Below are 22,081 nucleotides of genomic sequence, written 5' to 3'. Positions count from 1 at the left end.
AAGGGCAGGTCAAATGCTAGGAATTCTGTGGCAAGTAACTGACCTGTTATCTCCCTCATGCCTGTCCATCATCTAAAAGGGTCGAGAATGTGGTGCTGGAAAAGCACAGCAGGTCAGGCAACATCCAAGGAGCAGGAGAATCGATGTTTCAGGAATTTTTCCAGCACCGCACTCTTGACTATACTCTCCAGTACCTGCAGTCCTCACTTTTGCCATCATCTGCAAGGTGCAAGTCAGGAGTGTAACAGAGTGCTCCCCATTTGCCTGAATGAGTGCAGCTCCTACGACACTCAAGAACTTGACACTATCCAGTGCATAATAGCAGCCCACTTAATTGGCACCATATCCATCACTTCCAACATTCACCCCATTTGCAACCATTGCATAGTGGCAACAATATATTGCACCTGCAAGATACAGTAAAATAATTCACCAAGGCTTGTTCAACATTACCTTCCAGATGCAAGACCTCTACCATCTGGAAGGACAAAGGCAGCATATGCATGGGAATTTCACCATCTGTAAATATGTTCTGATCAACACACAATCTTGACATGAAACAATACCTCTGTTTTATTCACTGATGTTTTGTAAAAGTCTTTCAAAACCCTCCCTAACAGCACTGTGGGTATCTCTGCGCCTCGAGTAATGTAGCAGTTTATGAAGGCAGCACCCCATCAACTTCTCCAGGTCAATTAGAAACAAGTAACAAATACTAACCTAACTAGCAACAACACTTTCTTCTTTTTATTCATGTGGGAAATAGACCTCTCCAGATGGACCATATCAAATTGCCCTTGAGAAGGTGGTGGTGAGTTGTTTTCTTGAATTGCTGCAATCTACATGCTTTAGGTAAATCCGTAATGTCATGAGGCAGGCGATTTCAGGATTTTGACCCAGTTCCACTGAAGGAATGGCTATATATTTCCAAATCAGATGGTAAGTGGCTTGGAGGGGAACTTGCAGGTGGTGGTGTTCCCATGTATCTGGGGCCCTTGGCTTTCTAGATGAAAGCAGCTGTGGGTTTTCAAGGTGCTGTCTGAGGATCGTTGGCAAATTTCTGCAGGGGGCATCTTGTACACACCGCTGTTACTGAGCATTGGTTATGGTGGGAGTGAATATTTGTGGTGCCAATCAAGCAGGCTGTCTTGCCCTGGATGGTATCAAGTTTCTGTAGTGTTGATGGAGCTGCAATCATCCAGGCAAGAGGAGAATATTCTGTCACACTCCCGACTTGTGCCTTTTGGTTGGTTGACAGGTTTTGAGGAATCGGGAGGTGAGTTACTCACTGCAATATTCCTAGCCTCTGATCCACTCTCTTCACTATTTTTTGTGTGACTAGTTGAGTTTCTGGTCAATGGTAACTCCCAGGAAGTTGATAGTGGGCGATTCAGTGATTTCAATACAATTGAATGCCAAGGGACAGTGTTCATATTCTCTTTTATTAAAGGTGATCGTGGCCTGGCATTTGTGTGGAATGAATGTTTTTTGCCACTTTTCATCGCAAGCTTGAATACATCCAAGTCTTGCTGCATTTGGACATGGACTGAGGAGTCATGAATGATGCACAACATTGTGCAATCATTGGCAAATATCTCCAATTGTGATCTTATTATGGAGGGAAGGTCATACACCACATAAAAATGTTGGAAGTGAAGTGTCTTTCTTAATGGGAAGGTAGCAGCATTAATAGCTGCACATAATTTTTAACTAATGGAAAGAAACGTAAATATTATACACAGTACAGAGGTCATCACTGACAGGCTTATGAAAAGACATTTAGAAAGACAAATTCAGTGATGCATGGATTAAGAAAGACAAAAATGACTGAGGTCCATCTGCTTTCATATTATCCTGGCAAGTCTAAAGAAGGATCACTGGACTTGTCCACAGATCCTGCCAGACCTGCTGAGTTTCTCCAGCAATTTCTGTTTTTTGTTTGTTTCAGATATTCAGCATGTACAGTTCTTTGTTTTGTATTAAAATATTAGAGATGTTGAAAATTTAAAATCCAAACAACAAATGCTGGAAACATACAAACATACGAATTAGGAGCAAAAAAAGCACCATTTGACCCCTCTACCCTGTTCCACAATTCAAAATGATCATAGCTGATTTGATTGTGTCTTCAACTCCACAATCCCATTTACCTCCAATAACCTTTGATTCTTTTATTAGGCAAGTATACTTATTCATTCGAAGAAATATAAATCTCAGTCTTAATGGAAAGACTGAGTAATGTAAGTGCTTTCAGGTTACTTTGGTCTGTACTCAAAACTAAATATCATGATTATCACCTCTGCTCTTTTCCAAGCATTTAAACCCTATCACCCTTTTCTCTGCCATCAAAGGTCCTATTCTTTAGCTGCTCTTTCATTCTATCTTGAGCCTCTAATTCTTCCTCCTGCTCAGTGTTCACTTACTGTAGCCTCTCTGGTGTAAAGCAGTCTGAGACACATCTCTATATAATTGAACAATGTAGATACTTTAGGGATTGTTGTTTTGTACAATTCTGGAATAAGATTTGAGATGAGAAAAGTTTCCACTCCACCTCTTTCCAAAGCAGCTAATCTGTGTCACTATTAAGAATATACTTCAAAGAATGTATGGTTAGGATGAGATTGAAGTTCTTAAAGATAAGTTTGAAAGACAGGTTGAATTGCTTTGTGCATGAACATGATCCAGTGGGAATCATGCTTAGAATTGCATTTTTCATGTGACAGCATTCTACTATCAAAATTGCCATCAGCAGAAAATTGCTCCTCAAATCTTCAGGCATTCAAATATCAGTCCAACACAATTCCAAGCACATAAGGCCCCTATTTAAAATGGTTACACAAATCTTTCAGACTATCCTTTTATTGTTGCCAAGTTACATAGTTGTAATGAATTAAATATAAAATTCATTCATTAATTAAATCCCATTGTCAATAATTTTTGCTGATTAACATATTTTTCATTATTTTTTCATATTTTCATTCAAATAACAAGCAGTAATAAATGTTGTGCTAAAAACTACTAGGCTGTTTTGTAACACTTACAGAAATTTTTTCCTCTTGTCTGCCATTGATGCTGTTTCCAGGAAATAAATTAAAAGCAGGTTTCTTTTAAAATCAACTGGATTTTTAAACAACATTTTTGGGAAATTGATCAGTGCAATTAAAAAAACAATGCTGTTTGATTGTTGATTTTAGGGTATCTACCAAACTGATGATAGATATTTTTCATTTTAATCTAGATATATGCCTCCAAATTTGCCTTGGAATATTGTGTCTGCCCATCTGAATTGTAATTGAATTAAATAACATCACTTTCAATGAAAATGCTTGCATTTCTTGTTATCACAATTTGTTTTATTTAATTTGTTACTCTCACTCAATTTACTACTTGTATTCATTCTGTTCCAGATGTATGCCATAACTACTGCATGAATTTCGGAACCTGCAGAATTAACAATGATGGCAGTGCTCAATGCCTCTGCTTACCACAATTTGAAGGACCAAAATGTGAAGTGGATAAATGTGCTATTTGCCACAGCGGAGAGTGTATTGTGAACAAAGAGACACGACAGGTGACCTGCAAGTAAGTATACTTTCACTATATATTGAGATGCGTTGTCATTAAATAAATGAGCAAGCTAATATCCTAACAAGTGGTTTTGGGTGCCTGCAGGAAAATGCTACACTTTCTAAAGTTAATCTTTCATTGAATGTGTGCATGGCTGGCAAAGTCAGCATTTATTGCCCATCCATAATTGCACTAGAGAAAGTGATAGTTAGCCACATCCTTAAACCTCTGCAGTCGATGTGGTATAACCACACCCACAGTACTATTACAAAGTGAGTTCTCGGACACTTGACCCAGTGATAGTCAAGACAAAGTAATATTATTTAAAATCAGGATGGTGTGCACCTTGGAGGGGAATTGGTGGCAGTATTGTTCCATGCATCTGATGCCCTTGCCCTTCTAGACTGCAGGTTTGGAAGGTGCTGTCAAAAGAGTCTTGGTTGTAGATGGTACACACTGCTAGGCAAAAGTGAGGACTGCAGATGCTGGAGTCTAGATTAGAGTGGTGCTGGAAGAGCAAAGCACTTGATGAAGGGTCTTTGCCCGAAACGTCAATTTTCCTGCTACTTGGATGCTTCTTGACCTGCTGTGCTTTCTCAGCACCACTCTAATCTCGACTCGGTACATACTGCTACACTGTTTGGTAAAGACAGTACATATTTAGAGTTATGGATGCACTGCAATCAAGTAGGCTGCTTTGCCCTGGCTGGTGTTGAGCAGCTTGAATGTTGTTGATGCTGTACTTATCCAGACAAGTAGAGAGTATTCCATCACATTCCTGACTTGTGCCTTTTCAATGGTGTTCAGGCTTTGGGGAGTCGGGAGGTGAGTTGTTCACCTTGGAACCTCTAATGTTTGACTTTCTCATGTAGTCACAGGATTTAAATGATTGAACCAGTTCACTTTTGTCTGCTGATGACCACCAGAATATTTTGATAGTGGAGGATTCACTAATACCATTGTCATTGAATATCAAGGGGAGTTGGTTAGATTGTCCCTTGTTGGATATGATCATTGATTGATGTAGCACAGTTCTCTCTTAATTCATTGCCCTAAGCCTTGTTCAGGCATTGCTGCATATGGACATGGACTGCTTCAGTATCTGAAGAGTCGTGAATGGTGCTGAAAATTTGCAATCATTGGCAAACATCCCCACTTCTGACCTTATGATGGAGGGAAAGACATTGATGAAGCAACCTTGGACAATGCCATGAAGAACTCCTGCAGAGTAGTCCTCAAATGTGATGATTGACTTCTAACAGCAACAGCATCTTCCTTTAATTTCAATAGGATATTGATCCGTGAAGCGATTCTCTCCAGTTGCCATTGACTTCAGTTGTGCTAGATCAAACACATAGAAATGTTACCTGAATATCAAGGACAGTCACTCTCTATTCACCACTGGAGTCCAGCTTTATTTTCTGAAACTTGTAATGTGCTGAGAAGCTGGGTGACTATACAAAAACCGAACTGAGCAAATTATATCTGAGTAAGTGCCATTTGATAGCAAGGCATGTTGACAGCACTATCCATTATTTTCCAAATTAACTTGAGAGTAAGTTAATGTTGCAGTAATTGACTGGGTTAGATATGTCCTGCTTTTTATGGTCAAAACATACCTGGCCAATCTCTGAAATTGCTGAGTGAGTTATTGTACTGGAATTACAACTTTGTAATTGTACTGGGATAATTTAGCTAGGGCCACAACATGTTATGGAACACAAGTCTTCAGTACAATTGACAGGACATTGTCAAGAACCATAGCTATTTCTTGATATCATGCAGGACTGAATTGAAGATTGGCACCTGTGATGCCGGTAACCTCAAGAGTAAGACAAGTGGGATCAGCCACTCATTATTTCTGGCTGACGATAGCTACAGATGTTTTAGCTTTCTCTATTCCAATGATAAGCTATGGTCCCTATCATTATGTTCAGTATACGAATAAAGGCTTCTCTTCCAGTTAGTTATTTATCCACTACCATTCACAACTGGATGTGATTGGACAGTACAGCTTGGATCTGATCCGTTGATTGTAAGAGCTGTCTACTGCATGCTGCTATTACGTCTTGACATGCCAATCATCTTGTACTGTTAATAGACCAAAGTTAATACCTTATTTGTAAGTCTTCCTAGTGCTGATCCAACATCCCCTCTTGCACTCCTCCTTGAAACACAGTTTTGAGTTGCTTTATCTGTTTTATCTGGATCTGCTTTATCTGTACATTCCACTCTCTAGATATGACAATCACCTGATGAAGGAGCGTCGCTCCGAAAGCTAGTGTGCTTCCAATTAAACCTGTTGGACTATAACCTGGTGTTGTGTGATTTTTAACTCTCTGGATAGGAAGCCATCTTCACTATGACTCCACAGTGGTGACTCTTACTAATCCTGTCATGGACTAGTCTGTGGGACAGCTCTTTAATTATTGTACAAGCCACCAGATGTTAGCAAAGAAGAACTTGCAGGGTAGAGAGGGTTATTTTGCGTTGTTGCCATTATCGTTACTGAAGTCAATGATAGGTGTTCTGCCCAGTCTTATTCCTTACCAACTTTCCTGTAACAGTTGATGCAACTGAATCACTTACTTGGTTATTTCAGAGAGTAGTTACAAGTCAAATTCATTGCTACGGATCTGGAATCTCATGTTAGCCAGACCTGGTTAGGATGCAGGTTTCCTTCTCCAAAGACTATTAATGAACCGGATGGGTTTCTCAGACAATGTGTTTCATTGTCACCAGTACTAGTATTTCATTTTCAGATTTATTAACTAAATCCAAATTTCGCCAACTGCCATGCTGTGATTGTACTCAAGTCATCAGAGCTTCAGCTGGACCTTTGGAATTTGATATAATAATTTCACTACCCCCTCTCCTTTTTCTAAGTCGCTTGATTTATACAACAGATTTTAGTTCAGATAATTAGCCTGCAATTCCTTCATTTTTCAGGCAATTTACATGTTTTTGCTCAAATGCTAATTTAATTTTAATAAAGTTCACCTCAAAAGATTTCTGAGGACATTATGCCTGTTTTGACTATTTTCTCACAAGTCTGACTGTTTTAGTCAACTGCTCCACCTGGCTTCCATACAAGAATTTACACCAACTGCTTCTTGAAACACGACCTTGTGAATACAATTTCCTTTCGTACCAGCTTTCAAAACAAATTGTTTGAGGATATGAACATTACAGATAAGCTCAGGACTTTTGTCCATCCTAGATATTATTGAGAAGTTGATGATTTGTATTTAAGAAATATAAATTTATGTACAATACAGGATGGTTTTGCAAGGGAATTTGCTGTCCTTGTCTTTACAAGTAGAGATGAGATTTGAGAAGTGCTAATGAAGAAGTGTTTGGTGAATTGCTACACTGCTGTGCACACTGCAGCCAGAGAACACCAGAGATGGAGAAAGTGGGTGTTAAATTAGCAGGCTATGTGCCAATCAAGCAACCTCACTTATCTTGGATTGTGCTGAGATTCTTTAGTATTATAGCAGCCACATCCATCCAGACAAGTGGTATGCCTTCCGTCGGATTCTGCCTGGTATGCAGTGGGCAATGGGAAGTTGGGTTGAGCCACTCCTGTTAAAACATAGTCTAACTTGTATGATGTGAATGTTGGTCATTATCACCCCAAACCTATATGTAGCCCAGATCATTTGAATGAGGGTGTGGGCTACTTCATTTTTCAACCTTAGCTAAACAATATTCAATTATCAGTGAAAAGGCCCTGCTTCTGATCCTTTGGTAAATAGAAGATCATTGAAAAAGATGGTTGGACTTTATGATAGTTCTCTGAGGAACTCCTGAAGTGGATCTTGCACTGCGATTAATCATCTCCACCTACCTCAGCCATTATTATTTTGTGGAGAGGGAAGCAGTGTTAACACTTCAGCTCTCTGACTGTTCTTCAGAAGTTCTGAGGAAAGGTACAGACCTGAAACTTTGGTCTGGATTTCCATTTCAGTCATGTAGGCCTGACACCAGGGCCATTTCAAATTTGTAATCACTTTCACCATTGACCTGATGTCCACTGCAATTTTCAAGAGTACAGCCTTGTGAAGAAATGAGATCTAGGTGTAGAAGGCCTGATTAAAAGGATTCCAGCAGCTATTAATGTCTATGCTAGATTCTTTGGTATGTCAAACAGCAGCTGAACAGCAATAGGTCAGGCACCATGATGGATGGCAACCCAGAATTTTTCACATGAATGTGGTGTTCATGTTGGTGGCTTGCTGGTAGACTGTTGTGTTTTTGAAAGGTGGCAGGAAAGAACCAGTCAGATAGATTGACACGGCAAGGATAGCAATGGATTTGGCACAGGAGGCAAGCCACTGCAAAGTGGTTCGCAAGATGTAGGCGTAGTTCAAGAAATGCTTCAGTTCCTTTCTGAAGTCTGGAAAAGTAAGTGCAATGTGATACTCATAACAGGTCTCCGTTCTGCAGTCATATAACTGAGCACATAAGGGCTTCATGCTCAGGAACAGTAACCATACACATGCCCAAGTGCTCTTCTGAGCCATTGATGAATCTGTCACCACAAGGACTCAATGAGGATGTTTCACTGGAAATAATGTAATTGCATGTGGCTGAAGAAGCACATAGTCTTAATGCTCTTGCTTCTAACATTTCATGAGGAAAAAGAGCTCACAATGAATGAGAAAAGAGATGTCACATGGTAAATCCTACTACCCATGGAGGAGGTATCCTTTGATGTTACCACACTGACATTTGTTTCTGGAGCAGTTATTGTTGGTATAGCATCCAAGTTTTGGCACTCCCTGGACTCATGGACAGAGATTGGGCTCCATATGTATCTGAGCCACATGATTACAGGAGTTCAACCATATAAAGAATAACTAAGCTCGTAGAGAGACAGACAATGTGGATGCACAAACAATAGCACTAATGTGCCCAGAATTTAAGTTGTTTTTAGCATTGACTGGTCAGGGGCATGAATGATGCAGCCTCACTCATAGGCCACTCGTCATCAAAGTTCATGCTTTACATCCTGCCTACAGTGGAAACTCGGTTTTGAGGGATTATCTATACAACAAGGCCACCAATAAGGTTTTGTCCCACTGACACGGTCAAGGCAACCATCTCAGATACCTCAGCTACTGGAATTCATATGTGCTAGCAGCCTCCAATGCTGTCTCATCCTCACCAAGGAGAAATGGCAAATAGAAGATGGTGCATCATGGTTGTTTCTCTTTGTAGCTCACTCAGGTGGCTTATGTCATGGTTTTGTCAGTTCCATATAATAAGAAGTAATTAATAACTTAATCCAGACAACTATGATACCAACATTTTGATTATAATAAGGCGACAGAATTATGATGAATATGTCTGCACAAAAATGAGTGGTCAAGAACGTTGCGTGGCTGTTCGTGACTTATCTTTCAGATATTGTAGCGGAAAACATCATGTTTTGTGTTATGGTCAACTTGCACACACTCACATTTTGTGAAGAAAGGGAGATTCTGAACCAGTTGTCTTCTAAGATGACGTACATGCAGGAGAAATGACTATGTTAGTGAGTGGCAGCATCTTCTGCCAGCCTGGTCAATAATTTAACACCATAGCTGGATCGCTGGAAGTATTGAACTGTAGGATTACCATATTCTTGCAAGTCTTTGTCCTCCATATCTCCTCCTCCAGTAAAGGTGTATGTTTGTCCTCCACATCATCCTCTTTAAGGTCTGCTTCTCTCTGAAGAGCCATGTTGTGAAAAGCACAACAAACCACCAACAATAAGAGAATCCCTCGAGGAAGTGTACTACCCTTACTAGTTAAGGTACCAAAATGTCATCAACGCTTGTTCCACAATGGCCCATGAATTAAAATAGCACCAGTTGCAACACTTCATATCAACAGGCATTCTCCAACAGATAGCCCTTGTCTCCTAGCAGCCACCAATGTGATCTCTCTGGTAACCAAATCAGCTGTAGCAGTTCAATTGACTTAGGACGAATCTATCAGAGTATACCTGCAAAAAATGCTTCGTGATTCTTACACAGGGAATTGAAATTGAGAGACATTAGTAATGCTGTCAGTGTTCATCCAGTGTCTTGGTAATCATATGGATGCTGCCATTAAAACCTCTGCACCTGAAGGAATTCAGTAACAGAGACAAATCTTGAAGCTTATGTGGTCAGAATCATCTGGAACTCAAAATATTCCGATGTCATATCATGCAGCTGCAACCATCATTTGATGCTCTGATGAGCAATTGAGCATGATATGCCAACACAGGTTTGCTGCTATTCCTTCAAAATATCCAAAGGCAGGACCACATGAGGAAGCTGACACGGTCCCATAGCAATGAGAATTGGTCAGCATGTTGACCCCTGGTCCTGCCCCTGTTGCATTCTGAAAATTCAGCCTGTTAACTTGTTTCCCTCTCTCCACAAATGTTACAAGACTTGTAATGTTTCCAGAAATTTCTGTTTTTATTTCAATTTTACAGTATCTACTGTATTTTGCTTTTGCATCTGCTTTTACACCAGCAATGAGTCCAGACACTGGAGAATTTTCCCCTTGGTATCACATGGGTTAAATGCTCTTTGATAGAGCTTTCACTTCCACCATACGTCTGGAATTCAGGTTTTGTGTCCATGCCTTTATTTGTGTCTGCATAACAGTGAAATCTCCTGTGATTAAACGCTACAGTGCACTTGATGTTTGAACTCATGTCCAGTAATTTATGTCCATGTTACATAATTAATTTTATGTTGAACTGAATTGGCTAACAGGAAAGTGGTAATATGGAGCTACAGAATTTGAAATTAAAGCAGTTATGTTGTTACCATTGAGACCCACTCAATCTGATTACAATTCATGCTGGGTAAAACATAAGAGTGGCTCAATTATGTTGAGCATGTATTAGCATGTGAATACCTAGTCTGTTTGCATGAAACTCATCAACTATTGTAATGTTTTTTGTTCAGTTAACATCTCACTTATAATGTTGGGCTGTCAACACAAAACAGCTAACACAAGGTTGAAATATAAGTTGGATCTTATAATATTTTCTACTATAAAATGAAGAAATCAATTATGTTTAGATTATTGCCTCAAAATGCCTCAATCTCTGAAAAGCTAATGTTGATAGATCTTAGTTTTTTGACATGAATGATAAGCTTTAAAAATAACACTGCTCATTTGAGAAAGGCAAAATAGCTTTTATACGGAGTGCTAATGCAATCTAATTCTTACTGTAGGTGAGCCAAAGGATCCCATTCATTTGTAGATATAGCTTTATTTCAATATCATTCCTGAAGCACATTAAATTCAAATGATAGCTGCAATGTGAAAGGTGACTTTTGCATTGTGTAGAGAAATATGTTTATTTTCCTACACCGAACACACACAGAAATCTTCTATTTTTTTTAGACAAATATAGGTCTAGCTCCAGGCTGTAACTACAAGGTAGGGGCAGTTGAAAAATATGTTTGATCAACTGAACCTTAAATGACAAATTCAATCAATTTCAATATATTTTAATTTCAAAAGAAATCTTCCAACCTTTCACTGACTTGGAAATGCTCACAATGTGAATTTAGCACACATAGGTATGCCCAGATTAACCAATATATGTCCATGCATTAGGCATCATGACATTGTTGCCATTAACCCACTTTTTCTTAGCAATCCAAACTCTAGCATGACAATAATGAATTTATGTTACAAAATTGGAAACATATACAAAATCTATTTAGAGAATAATTTGATGTAAAATCTCTGAGTGATTAATAGCACAAGATTTTTAATTGTTTATGTGTAACAACAACAAAAATATCTCAGATGTATTTTTCACTCTCATGGAAAAATATTTTCTGATTCAATGTAAGCAATTTCTCGTGCAACAGAGCATTCCATTGAATACATACAGGTGCCTGTAATTATGGTTCTTGTAGCATGATCTGGAATGACATTAGTCTCACTTTGTTGATACAGTTGCACAAATGGAAGGATTGCATCCAGCTGCCTGTCTTGTGATGGATACTGTTACAATGGTGGCACTTGCCAGCTGGGCTCACACTCTGAAGTGCCCACTTGTGTGTAAGTGTATATCCTCTATACTTTAAACTTATAATAGACATTTCTTTTTGAGCACTAATCTATTTTAGAATGGGTTTAGAATGCTGGTAAATAATTGAAGTCCACCTAAAGAAGAAAGATATTTATATCACAGAATAATAACAATAGAGAAGTCTTCCTTTTCCTTAAATAGATTGTCATTCAACAGACAAAAGAATTATTATGGCTATCAGTTCTGGATAGCTCGACAAATTTCACAACATAATAACAGTCAGCCATCTCAACACAGGTAGTTCAGTGCATCAGTACTTGATTTCCAACCTTGCCTGCATCAATGCGCATGGTATCAGATGAAGTTCTTTTAACTTATATGGTGGACCCTTAGTTGCAAAGTAATAATCGACCCTAAAGGGAGGACATGTTGTTAAATCTCCTGAAAAGCATCTTTCATTTTTCCCTTTGTGAGAGAGTTGATTTAACTTTTGCTTAAAATTCTATTTTCATGATGCATATAAGACCACAGTCCTAGCCAAGAAAAACAGGTGGGTAACCCTGTTAGCAGGTAGACATATCATACAAAATTCTGCCACTGTACCTTAAGACCCTTTATAGAACAGGAAAGCAGAGAAACCCTAAGTCAGGTAGGTGTCATCTAGTCTAATAGCATTAGATTTTGCTTATGCTCGGTGGTTCATTCTTGAAATTCAGTTGCAAGAGATTGCATATCCAAATACCAGACTAATTTGTGCACAATCTATGATGGAACATGCTGGATGGAGCACAAAATTTTGAAGGTCAGATTATTAACTAAATTAAACCAATTCAATCCTTCAGAAAATAATTTCTGACTCAATGTCACCAATGTTTGCACAATATCATTAAAACCAACAGACCATTAACTTTTTAAATTTAAATATATTTCAGCAGTCAACTTGGAACTATTTTCTTCAACATTTCCCCCTAAACACACTTGTGCCACTTGAATCAACTCATGTTGTTCATTTCAGTGATCTTCAATACTAAGTTTTACCTTTCTTAAAGTTTCTAATTGTTAACTTCTCTCTTCTGCTTTTTGAGCATTTTATCATTGTGAATAATTTGGCTGCATCAGCCTGAACAATCCTTCCATGCACATGAAAATGTAAAATTGGATCACGTCAAAGCCTTCACTCAGAGTTCCAGCCCATGTTTGTAATCCCTTCAGAGAATATTAGATTCTGATAGCTGGAATCAGTTTGGTTTGTTGCATCTATGTTCTTTCAAAGCCAGTAATAAATCTCCAAACTATGATTGGGGATTAGAATTACACACACTACTAGAAATGAGATCTGGCAAATGTATTTTGTAGCATCTTAATCATCTCTTTTGATTTGAGATGCAACTATACATTAATATAATTCACAGCTGGTGTCATCTATCATTTTTTATTTCATCCCCTTTCATCTACATCTTCCTACTTTATGTCATGCTCAGTATTAAATATAAAAATTAAATCTCTGGAGTTTGTGTACCCCCAAGTTATTGAATGTTAACCCCATCTCACCTATGTACAAATGTTTCAATGATTTTGTTCTTATTATCTAGTATATGTCAGCTTTACATGGCTTGCCTTTGTCTTCATTAATTATTTGTTATTAAAATTCTAATATTAAGCAGCTATCCCAATTATTAACTTAAAACAGGAGTGCCACATTTCCAGTAGCTGTCTGAATTCCATTGAAATGTATATAAGTAATCGTTAATATTATAAAACTCAAATTTATAAAATAATTTGTTGTTCTATCTAATTAGTTGAAAATTTTGCTAGTTCACTGGCTCACCCACCTTTGCTTACTAACATTTTACTGGCAACAATTTTATTCACCCAGAGCTTGAGAAATAGCATATTGGTCTCGACATTTTACCCCAATGTCATTCACAAAGATCACAATCGTATCAAAGCATGAAAATTAATTTCATCGACTTTGTCATCACATTTTACATAGCTCTACGATGGTATAGATAAAAATAAAACAATAATGCTATTAAAGCATTTATGTGGAGCATTGATTACTTTGAAGCCAGATTGTGGTTAGCTGATAAAGCTTTTGTGCACCATTTCATGATTTTTTCACTGTGAACATTGTTGTTTTTGCAGTATGTAGAACAATAAATTAATGACTGTGTCCTTTTTCTGTAATTTTGAGTACATCATTCAGGCAGAATAGCAGAGATAAAGGAATTAAATGCTAGCTCATATTACTGGTCAATGCCAAAGAATATTAAAATCTCTACTAGCCAAGACAATAAAACATACGTTAAATGAGAGGAAGTGATGAGTTATATGGTTGTGACTAAATGGATCTGGATTTCACATTCAGAAGGTGTAAGAACAATAGAACGATGGTCCCTTTGTATATAGAGCTGCTGTCAATGGAATTAATGCTGACATATAGTGACATCTCTAGTTATGTCTCTTTTATGTACAGTGGAGGGTGGAGTATACTGCTTCGGTACAAACACAGGAAATTGTATGTGCAACGTACAATTTTGGCAATAGCTTCCTCTATATTGAGACTTAACTCAGCAAATGGGTAGAAGAATTTGATTGTTAACAATAGTCATTTTCATTTGTTTTAACTAGTACAATCATAGAGTCATAGAATCATATAACTTGGAAACAGACCTTTCAGTCCAACCAGTCCACATCAACTATGTTCCCAAACTAAATTAGTCTCTCCTACCCTATCTTTGGCCAGTATCCTCTGAACCTTTGCTATTTATGTGCTTATCCAAAGGTATTTTAATGTTATAACTGTACCTGCATTCACCACTTCCTCTGGCAGTTCAGTCCGCACACAAACCACTTTCTGTAAAATATTTGCTCCTCATGTCCTTTTTAAAACTTTCTCCTCTCACCTTAACAACATGCCACCCAGTTTTGAACTCCCCCACCTTAGGGAAAAGGCCTTGGCTATTCACCATATCTACGCCCATCAGGATTTTATAAACCACTATAAGGTCCTCCTTCAACCATCAATGTAGTAGTGAAAAATGTCCCAGCATATCTACCCTATTTTTGTAACTCAAACCTTCCATTCCTGAAACCATCCTGCGAAATCTTTTGTGAACCCTCTCCAGTTTAATAATATCCTTCCTATAAGATGGCGACCAGAACTGGATATAGTACTCCAGAAGAGGTCTCATCAATGGCGTGCACAAACTCAACATGACGTCCCAACTCCTATACGCAAAGGTCTGAGCAGTGAAGGCAAGTGTATTAAATGACTTCTTAACCACCCTGTCTCTCTGTGATGCAAATTTTAAAGAATTGTGCACCTGAAATTCTAGGCCTCTCTGTTCTACAACAGTACTCTGGTTTCCTCCCATAGTCCAATGATGTGCAATTTAGGTGGATTGACCATGCTAAATTGTCAGCAGTATGCAGGCTACTGGTTAGCCATGGGAACTGCAGGGTTACAAGGATTCAATAGGGGATATATCTGGGTGGGATGGTTTTCGGAGGGTCGGAATGGATCAGTTGGGCTGAGTGGCCTGCTTCCATACTGGATAAGTGCTTTTCTGTGGTTTTACATTGTTTTTGGTGAAATCAGAGTATAATTGGTAGCAACATTAAATTAGAAATGGAAATCATATTTTAGTAATGCCTAAAACTAAAGTATGTTGGTCATGGATGTATATTGTCATGGCCAAACATAGGAATGCGGTCATGTCCATTATAGGTTTTGATCTCAGTTGGAAAGTTGGGGAAAGGAACTTTCAGTAGAGGTGACGAGAATCAGTGCAATCATCCCAGCTAGCCCTTGACTCAAGTTCTTAACACTATGGTGCTCAGTAATGAATTGTGTGAGAGGAGGAGCATGCTGAAGGACTAATGAAAATTGAGATAAAACATGTTATGTATAAGAATAAGTGCAACTGTTTGGATTACACATTTAACACATTATAATATTTTTTGAGGCTGTAAATGTGTTATGCCAATAGTTTACGTTTTTCATTTTGGAAGAAAGGAAGATATAGACTGATTTGAATGGAGTAGGATGAAAATTTTAAAACAATACATGTTCAATTTTTAAAATTACGTTCTAAACAATTATAAACTTGTAACAATGTCATGATTATTTTATTTATCCTTGCTAACCTTTCAAACATTCAGCACCCAATGTGAGAAAACAGACAATTTAAAGTTGAGTGTTGCTTGGAAGTTTTTCATCTTACGTTCATAAAACCATGTCATAGGAGCAATGAGAGGGACAATGAATACTTAGCCTGTAAAAGAGAGAAAGTGCTGATTGGTCAGAGGCATTGCCATGGAGAGAGAACTTGTTAATGAAGACTGACAGTTAACTGACAAGCTTTGTTTTAATTTTAAACCAAACAGGTTGCCTCTGATTGGGAAAGATATTGACCTGAGAAGTGAACCCGTGACTAGACATCATTTATTTTATGGAACTGTAATAAGTGCAGTGCGTGTACATTTTTGTCGTTTTGCAAGGAGCATGGTCCTCTCTAGTAATATATGCCGCATCCAGAACATGCAAATAGAAATTGCTTATCAGTGTAATTGCACATTCAAGACTATCCAACAAATGGTTGCCCATTCCTGGAATTCCATCTAATGCTGAGGAGGTCTATAGCACAGATATGCATCAGTCAAAAACAAGCATCTAACTATTCTAATCAATTTTTTCCAGCACTTGATTCATAGCCTTCGATGCCTTGGCATGACAAGTACACATCTAAGTACATCTCAATATTTCTGCCCCTATCATCCTTACAGGAAGTGAATTCCAAACTCCCACTCTCTGGGTGAATTGTTTTCCTCACATCACCTCTGAACCTTCAACACCTAATCTTGATTACTCTGGTTTTTGATTCCTTCAACAAGGGGAAAAGTTCCTCCTTATCTACCCCATCTATGCCCCTCGTGATTTTATATATCTCAATTGGGTCCTCCCTCTGTCTCCTTTGCTCTAAGGAAAACAATCCTATTCTACCCAATCTTTCTTCATAACTAAAAGTCTAAAGCCCAGACAGCATTCTGTTAAATCTCCTCTGCACCCTTTCTAATGCAACTACATGCAACCCAAAATGTGGATTCCAGAACTGCACACGAAACCCTAGCTGTGGCCTAAGCAACATTTTAAACAGTTCAAGCATCATCTCCCTGTATGCCTCAGCTATTTAAGATATTAAGGTATCCCAGATCCCTTCTTAAACTTAATCACAGAGTCCCTACAATGTGGGAACAGGCCATTTGGCCCAACAAGTCCCCTCCGACCCTCCGAAGAGTAACCCTCCCAGACCCATTCCCCTACCCTATAATGCTACCTTTACTCCTGAATAATGCCCCTGAACTACACATCTTTGGATTGTGGGAGGAAACCATGCAGAAATGGAAAGAATGTGCAAACTCCACACAGGCAGTCGCTCGAGGCTAGAATCAAACCCGGGTCTTTGGTGCTGTGAGGCAGCAGTGCTAACCTCTGAGCTATCATGCTTATCTGCCCATCCTTCTACCCGAAGGGATCAGTGGGCAGGTATGCCATGTCCTTTTTATCCTCGAGGCTTCCCAGGGTCTTACTGTTTCTTATGTATTTCCTTGCTTTGTTTGTGCTGCATCTCCTCATACTTATCCAGATTGAATTCCTTTTGCCATTAGTCAACTTATCTGACTAACCTGTCTATATTCTCCGATACTATGAGGCTACCATAGAACCATAGATTCCCTAAAATATGGGAGCAGGCCATTTGGCCCATCATGTCCACACTGAACCTCCAAAGAGCATCCCACACAGAACCACACCCCTATCCTATCTCTGTTGCCCTGTATTTCCCATTGTTAACCAACCTAAACTGCACATACCTGGACACAATGGACAATTAAACATGGACAATCCACCTATCCTTCACATCTTTGAACTGAGGGAGAAAACTGGAACACCCAAATGAAACCCACGCAGACATGGGGAGAATGTGCAAACTCCACACAGCCAATTACCTGAGTCCCTGATCCCTGGTCCTCTGAGGCAGCAGTAATAACCGCTGAGCCATCATGCCACCCATCTCCTTCTCACAGTTTACCACCCCATCAATTCTTATATCACCCATGAAATTACTGATCAACCCTCCTGCATTCAAGTCTAGAGTAGTTTTGTCCACCAGAAATTGCAAGAGCCCCAACATGGATCCCAGAGTCTCTTGCTGTTCTTAGTTCCTCACAAAATGTGTCTCTTTTCAAGCTTGTGCTATCAAATGAAGATTTATTTTCAATTCTTCAAGTTCTGAATAATTCTGTATAATTCTAATGTTCCTCCTATTTCTTTAGGGTTGAGAACATTAAAGTTCTATTCTGTTTAATAATTCACAGGATTAACTCTCAAAACAAATATTCTACTGTAAATAACTGAACTAAATGACCAATATTTTCTATATATCACATAGTTGAAAAACTGCAAATTATTTAATTCTATCTATTGGATGTCTTTCAATATTAATTCATTTCACCATGATTTCAATAATGTGTAAGCAAGCTAATAGTGGTGCAGTTATTATAGTTGTTATCTAATAAGATTCTATTATTTTTCAGTGACATCCTTATCATATTGTAGAATTTTGAACTCAATTCAATATTTATCTGTCTTGAATGTTTGTTGCTTATGTATTATTTTTGTTTCTTATTTTTGTATTTCCCTGTACTGGAGAGTTTTATCGTTGATTTCCAAATTGCATAGGTTTCTCTACAATCATAAACTTATTTCTGCTACACTTTTAAGGAAGATCTTTTCATCAGAAAGTACCTTTTATATCCTCAGGACACTTTTCATGCAACCTCAGCCAATTACTTTCCATGTTCAGTTTTTATTGTGTTGTTGACAATGATTACCGCTAATATGTACACAAGGTCCCATAAAAGTTAATTGGATGGCTGATCAGTTTGTATCATTTTGGTGATATTGGAGATGGAGAAATGCTGGCTAAGTTCTCAGGTGATCTGTCTTTGCTTTTCTTTCAGTCATGCAACTGAGACTTTATATAGGGTCTTGATTTAGCATCCATCAGAAAAACTGAACAATTGACAATACAGCTAAAAGAATATTAAGGATAAGTCACTTGCAAATCAAGCTGAGTACAGGTGACAGACTTATTTTTCTTGCATGTAGATGAAATATAGAATGTTTTATGCTTTATCAAAAATATAAGATTATCTAATATTACCTAACAGTTCAGGGGACAGATTATAATCTTCTATTTCACGCTCTTGATGCTTCAATTGCTTTTCTTACTAAACAATTAGGTATAGCCTGAAAAAATTATGATAAAACCACATAATTAATCCAACAGTCGTGTTCTTAATGAAAGCCCTCCTTTAAATAATGAACCATTAAGTGATGCAGAGAGCATTCATTACCATTACGAACACCGCAATTGGTTCACTTCCATAGTTGGCACTGACAGTCTATGATAACAAAAGGGCTTTCAGAAATCCCAATGGACTGAAAAGAGATTGATAATTACAAAAAGAAAACAGGGGTAAGAGAAGGAAAGATACTGAAAGGAAAGTAAGATAGAAAGAATGCATTATATCAAACTAAATGCCAATTGGCTATCATTATTGATCTTTGCAAAAGAGTGAACTTATGAGTTTTCATGGATATATTGTTGGTTCAAAGATTGCATCTGTAATGTAGCTTGTTACTGAAAAAATCTACATCTTAGAAGTTGTGCATTGATCTCAGGCTTGCTTCTGTTTTATTTCTTTCAGAATCATTTATTCTTCTATACACTTGACAATAACATTTCCTCTTCTAACTTTTGGCTTATTCTGTTGAACATTGTCAGCTGGTTTTATTTTAATATTCCTTAAAGTGTAGCATCACCATTGAGTGATGCAAGGTAATAATATCCAATTTACAAGGCAATCTCCCTCATTCTACCATGTAACAATAAAAGGGAAAAAAAAGGCCTTGTACGATATAACTCCCTTCATGACCACCTGTCACAAAACACTTTACGACCAATGAAGTGTGTTTGAAGTGCACTCACTTAGAAATTTTAGGTACATTTGTGCAAAGAAGTTACTCTTCAATTTGTTACTTATTTAAATGTATTCTGTCTAAACCAAAAAACAATGACATACTGAAAACATGCAGAATATAAATTAGAAAAATATCAAACAGCTAAAGCTGAGGTACATTTTAAAAAGCAAAAAAACACACAAGGGTTGTCTAAATTTATCTACTGGATATGTTTTAATATAAAATTCTTCTTTGATCAGCAGTGATAACATCACACAGGAATGCAGTTCACATTCAAAGGTTAGAATATCTGGAATTAATAGGATTTTTTATACTTGATTTATTGGATTTGATGAACAGAAGTATATTCAAGTCAAACAAAAAAATTGTAAAGTTAAGCCTCAATGACTTGGCAATGCAGTGTTAGAGTTTTTTTACAGCAATGTGTCAGCATTCCAACCTGCCCAATTCTTTGGAATTTATGTATCTCTATCTTGAATACTCTCAATGACTTGGCCTCCACAGCCTTCTGCAGCAATGACCCTCTGGCTGAAGAGATTCCTCCCCATCTCAGTTCTAAAGGGCCATATGATTACTCTGAGGCTGGACCTTCGGGTCCTCGTCTCTTCTACCAGTGGTAGCATCTTCTCCACTTCCACTCTATATTCATAGTATTCTATAAGATTTAATCAGACTTCCCCCTCATCCTTCTAAACTCCATCGAGTACAGACCCAGAGGCCTCAATTGCTGCTCATATGACAAGCCTTTCACCTCAAGATCTTTCTTGTAAACTTCCTTTGGATCTCCTCCAACATCAATATATCCTTCCTTAGGTGTGGGGCCCAAAACTGCTCACAATATTTCAAATGCAGTCTGACCAGAGCCTTATACAACCTCAGCAGTACATCCCTGCTGTTGTATTGTAACCCTTTTGAAATGAATGCTAACATCGCATTGTCTTCCTCCCTGTCTTGGAGGGGAACTTGCAGGTCAGGGTGCTCCTCCCAAGCATTTGAGACCCTTGTCCTTCTCAGAGCTACAGGTCGCTAGTGTTATGACGTTTAAGGTGTGTACTGTACCTTTAAGAGAGAGTGAATGCTGTTTTGAACTGAGAAATTATAAGCACCTGTGTATATGACTAGATGGTAGACCCAGAGTGTGCTGGAAAATTGAAAACATGTAACATTTGGCTGTGAACTGAATACCTGAGTTTTGGTTGCTGTTTTGACAACAGTTCAAATTTAAACAATCAGTTTAAATTATGTCCATGATACTAAAACCCAATCGAACCAACGAGACGATCCGATGTTGGGGATACAAAAGTGTGGACATTTTGAAAATTAGAGAGAAAATCAAGATATTAGGAAACACTCTCTATTAAAGGTACCTTCTCATATGAAACATACTCGCAGTAAAAAGAAAGAAAACACAGGGAATTCAGCAGCCGGAAGAGTGAAGTTACAGAAGACCACAGCAGCTGTGTGCTTTTGACATTAAGTTGATGTAATTTTAATAAGTAACTTATTAGAATAGCATATTGCTATAGAGTTGAAGGCAAATGATAAGCCGTTAAGAGAAGGGGGGGGGGGGTGTCAGCAGGCTTAGAGTTATGAATAGTTGTTATTTAATATTCACTTTTAGAGTTATAAAATTAAATGGATGTTATTTTCTTTAAATAGTGAAATTTATGAGTTCTCTGGCACTCATTTTGTGGGCGGCACGGTGGCACAGTGGTTAGCACTATTGCCTCGCAGCGCCTGAGACCCGGGTTCAATTCCCGCCTCAGGCGACTGACTGTGTGGAGTTTGCACGTTCTCCCCGTGTCTGCGTGGGTTTCCTCCGGGTGCTCCAGTTTCCTACCACAGTCCAAAGATGTGCAGGGTCAGGTGAATTGGCCATACTAAATTGCCCATAGTGTTAGGTAAGGGGTAAATGTAGGGGTATGGGTGGGTTCGCTTCGGCGGGTCGGTGTGGACTTGTTGGGCCGAAGGGCCTGTTTCCACACTGTAATGTAATCTAATCTAATCTAAAAAAAATCATTTTAATGAGGTGAGCTTTTCTGGTTGTTTGGTTTAATTAATAGAAAGGTTCACTGCCGTGTCATAACATGAGGAGCTAGGGGAGCCTTCATGGGATGTTGCAGTACATCTTATGAATACCACACATTCCTGCCACTATACAAGGGCGGTAGAGCGAACGAATGATTAAGGGGCTGAATTTACTGCCAATCGTAGATTTTTTGTCCTGGATAGTGTTGAGCTTCTTTTCTAATGATTTGGCTGCATACTTTCAGGTAAGTAGGGAGTATTCCATCATACTATTACAAAATCCCAGTGGCACTTTACTGAGGATTGTTAAATGGTTAAGTCAAGAATTAGCTGAGTTGCATTTTATCTTGCTTTTTGTACACCAGATAGAAGTCAGTGTTGAACTATACTGGAACAAGTTG

At 38.3% G+C, this 22,081-nt stretch overlaps 1 protein-coding gene across 1 annotated transcript in view; it reads left to right on the top strand.

Moving 5' to 3' along the window:
- LOC122551725 (low-density lipoprotein receptor-related protein 1-like) overlaps positions 1-22,081 on the top strand; it is a 1,910,187-nt gene that overhangs the window by 1,858,414 nt on the left and 29,692 nt on the right. The window contains exons 84-85 of the mRNA XM_043694091.2: positions 3,408-3,582; positions 11,530-11,634. Of these exons, the coding sequence (XP_043550026.2) occupies positions 3,408-3,582; positions 11,530-11,634 (280 nt within the window). The remainder of the gene's footprint in view (positions 1-3,407; positions 3,583-11,529; positions 11,635-22,081) is intronic.

Source organism: Chiloscyllium plagiosum, unplaced genomic scaffold, assembly GCF_037043375.1.
Source record: "Chiloscyllium plagiosum isolate Xiang-an unplaced genomic scaffold, Cpla_swu_hap1 HiC_scaffold_7, whole genome shotgun sequence".
NCBI classification, from domain to species: Eukaryota; Metazoa; Chordata; class Chondrichthyes; order Orectolobiformes; family Hemiscylliidae; genus Chiloscyllium; species Chiloscyllium plagiosum.
This window is presented reverse-complemented; position numbering and strand designations above follow the sequence as displayed.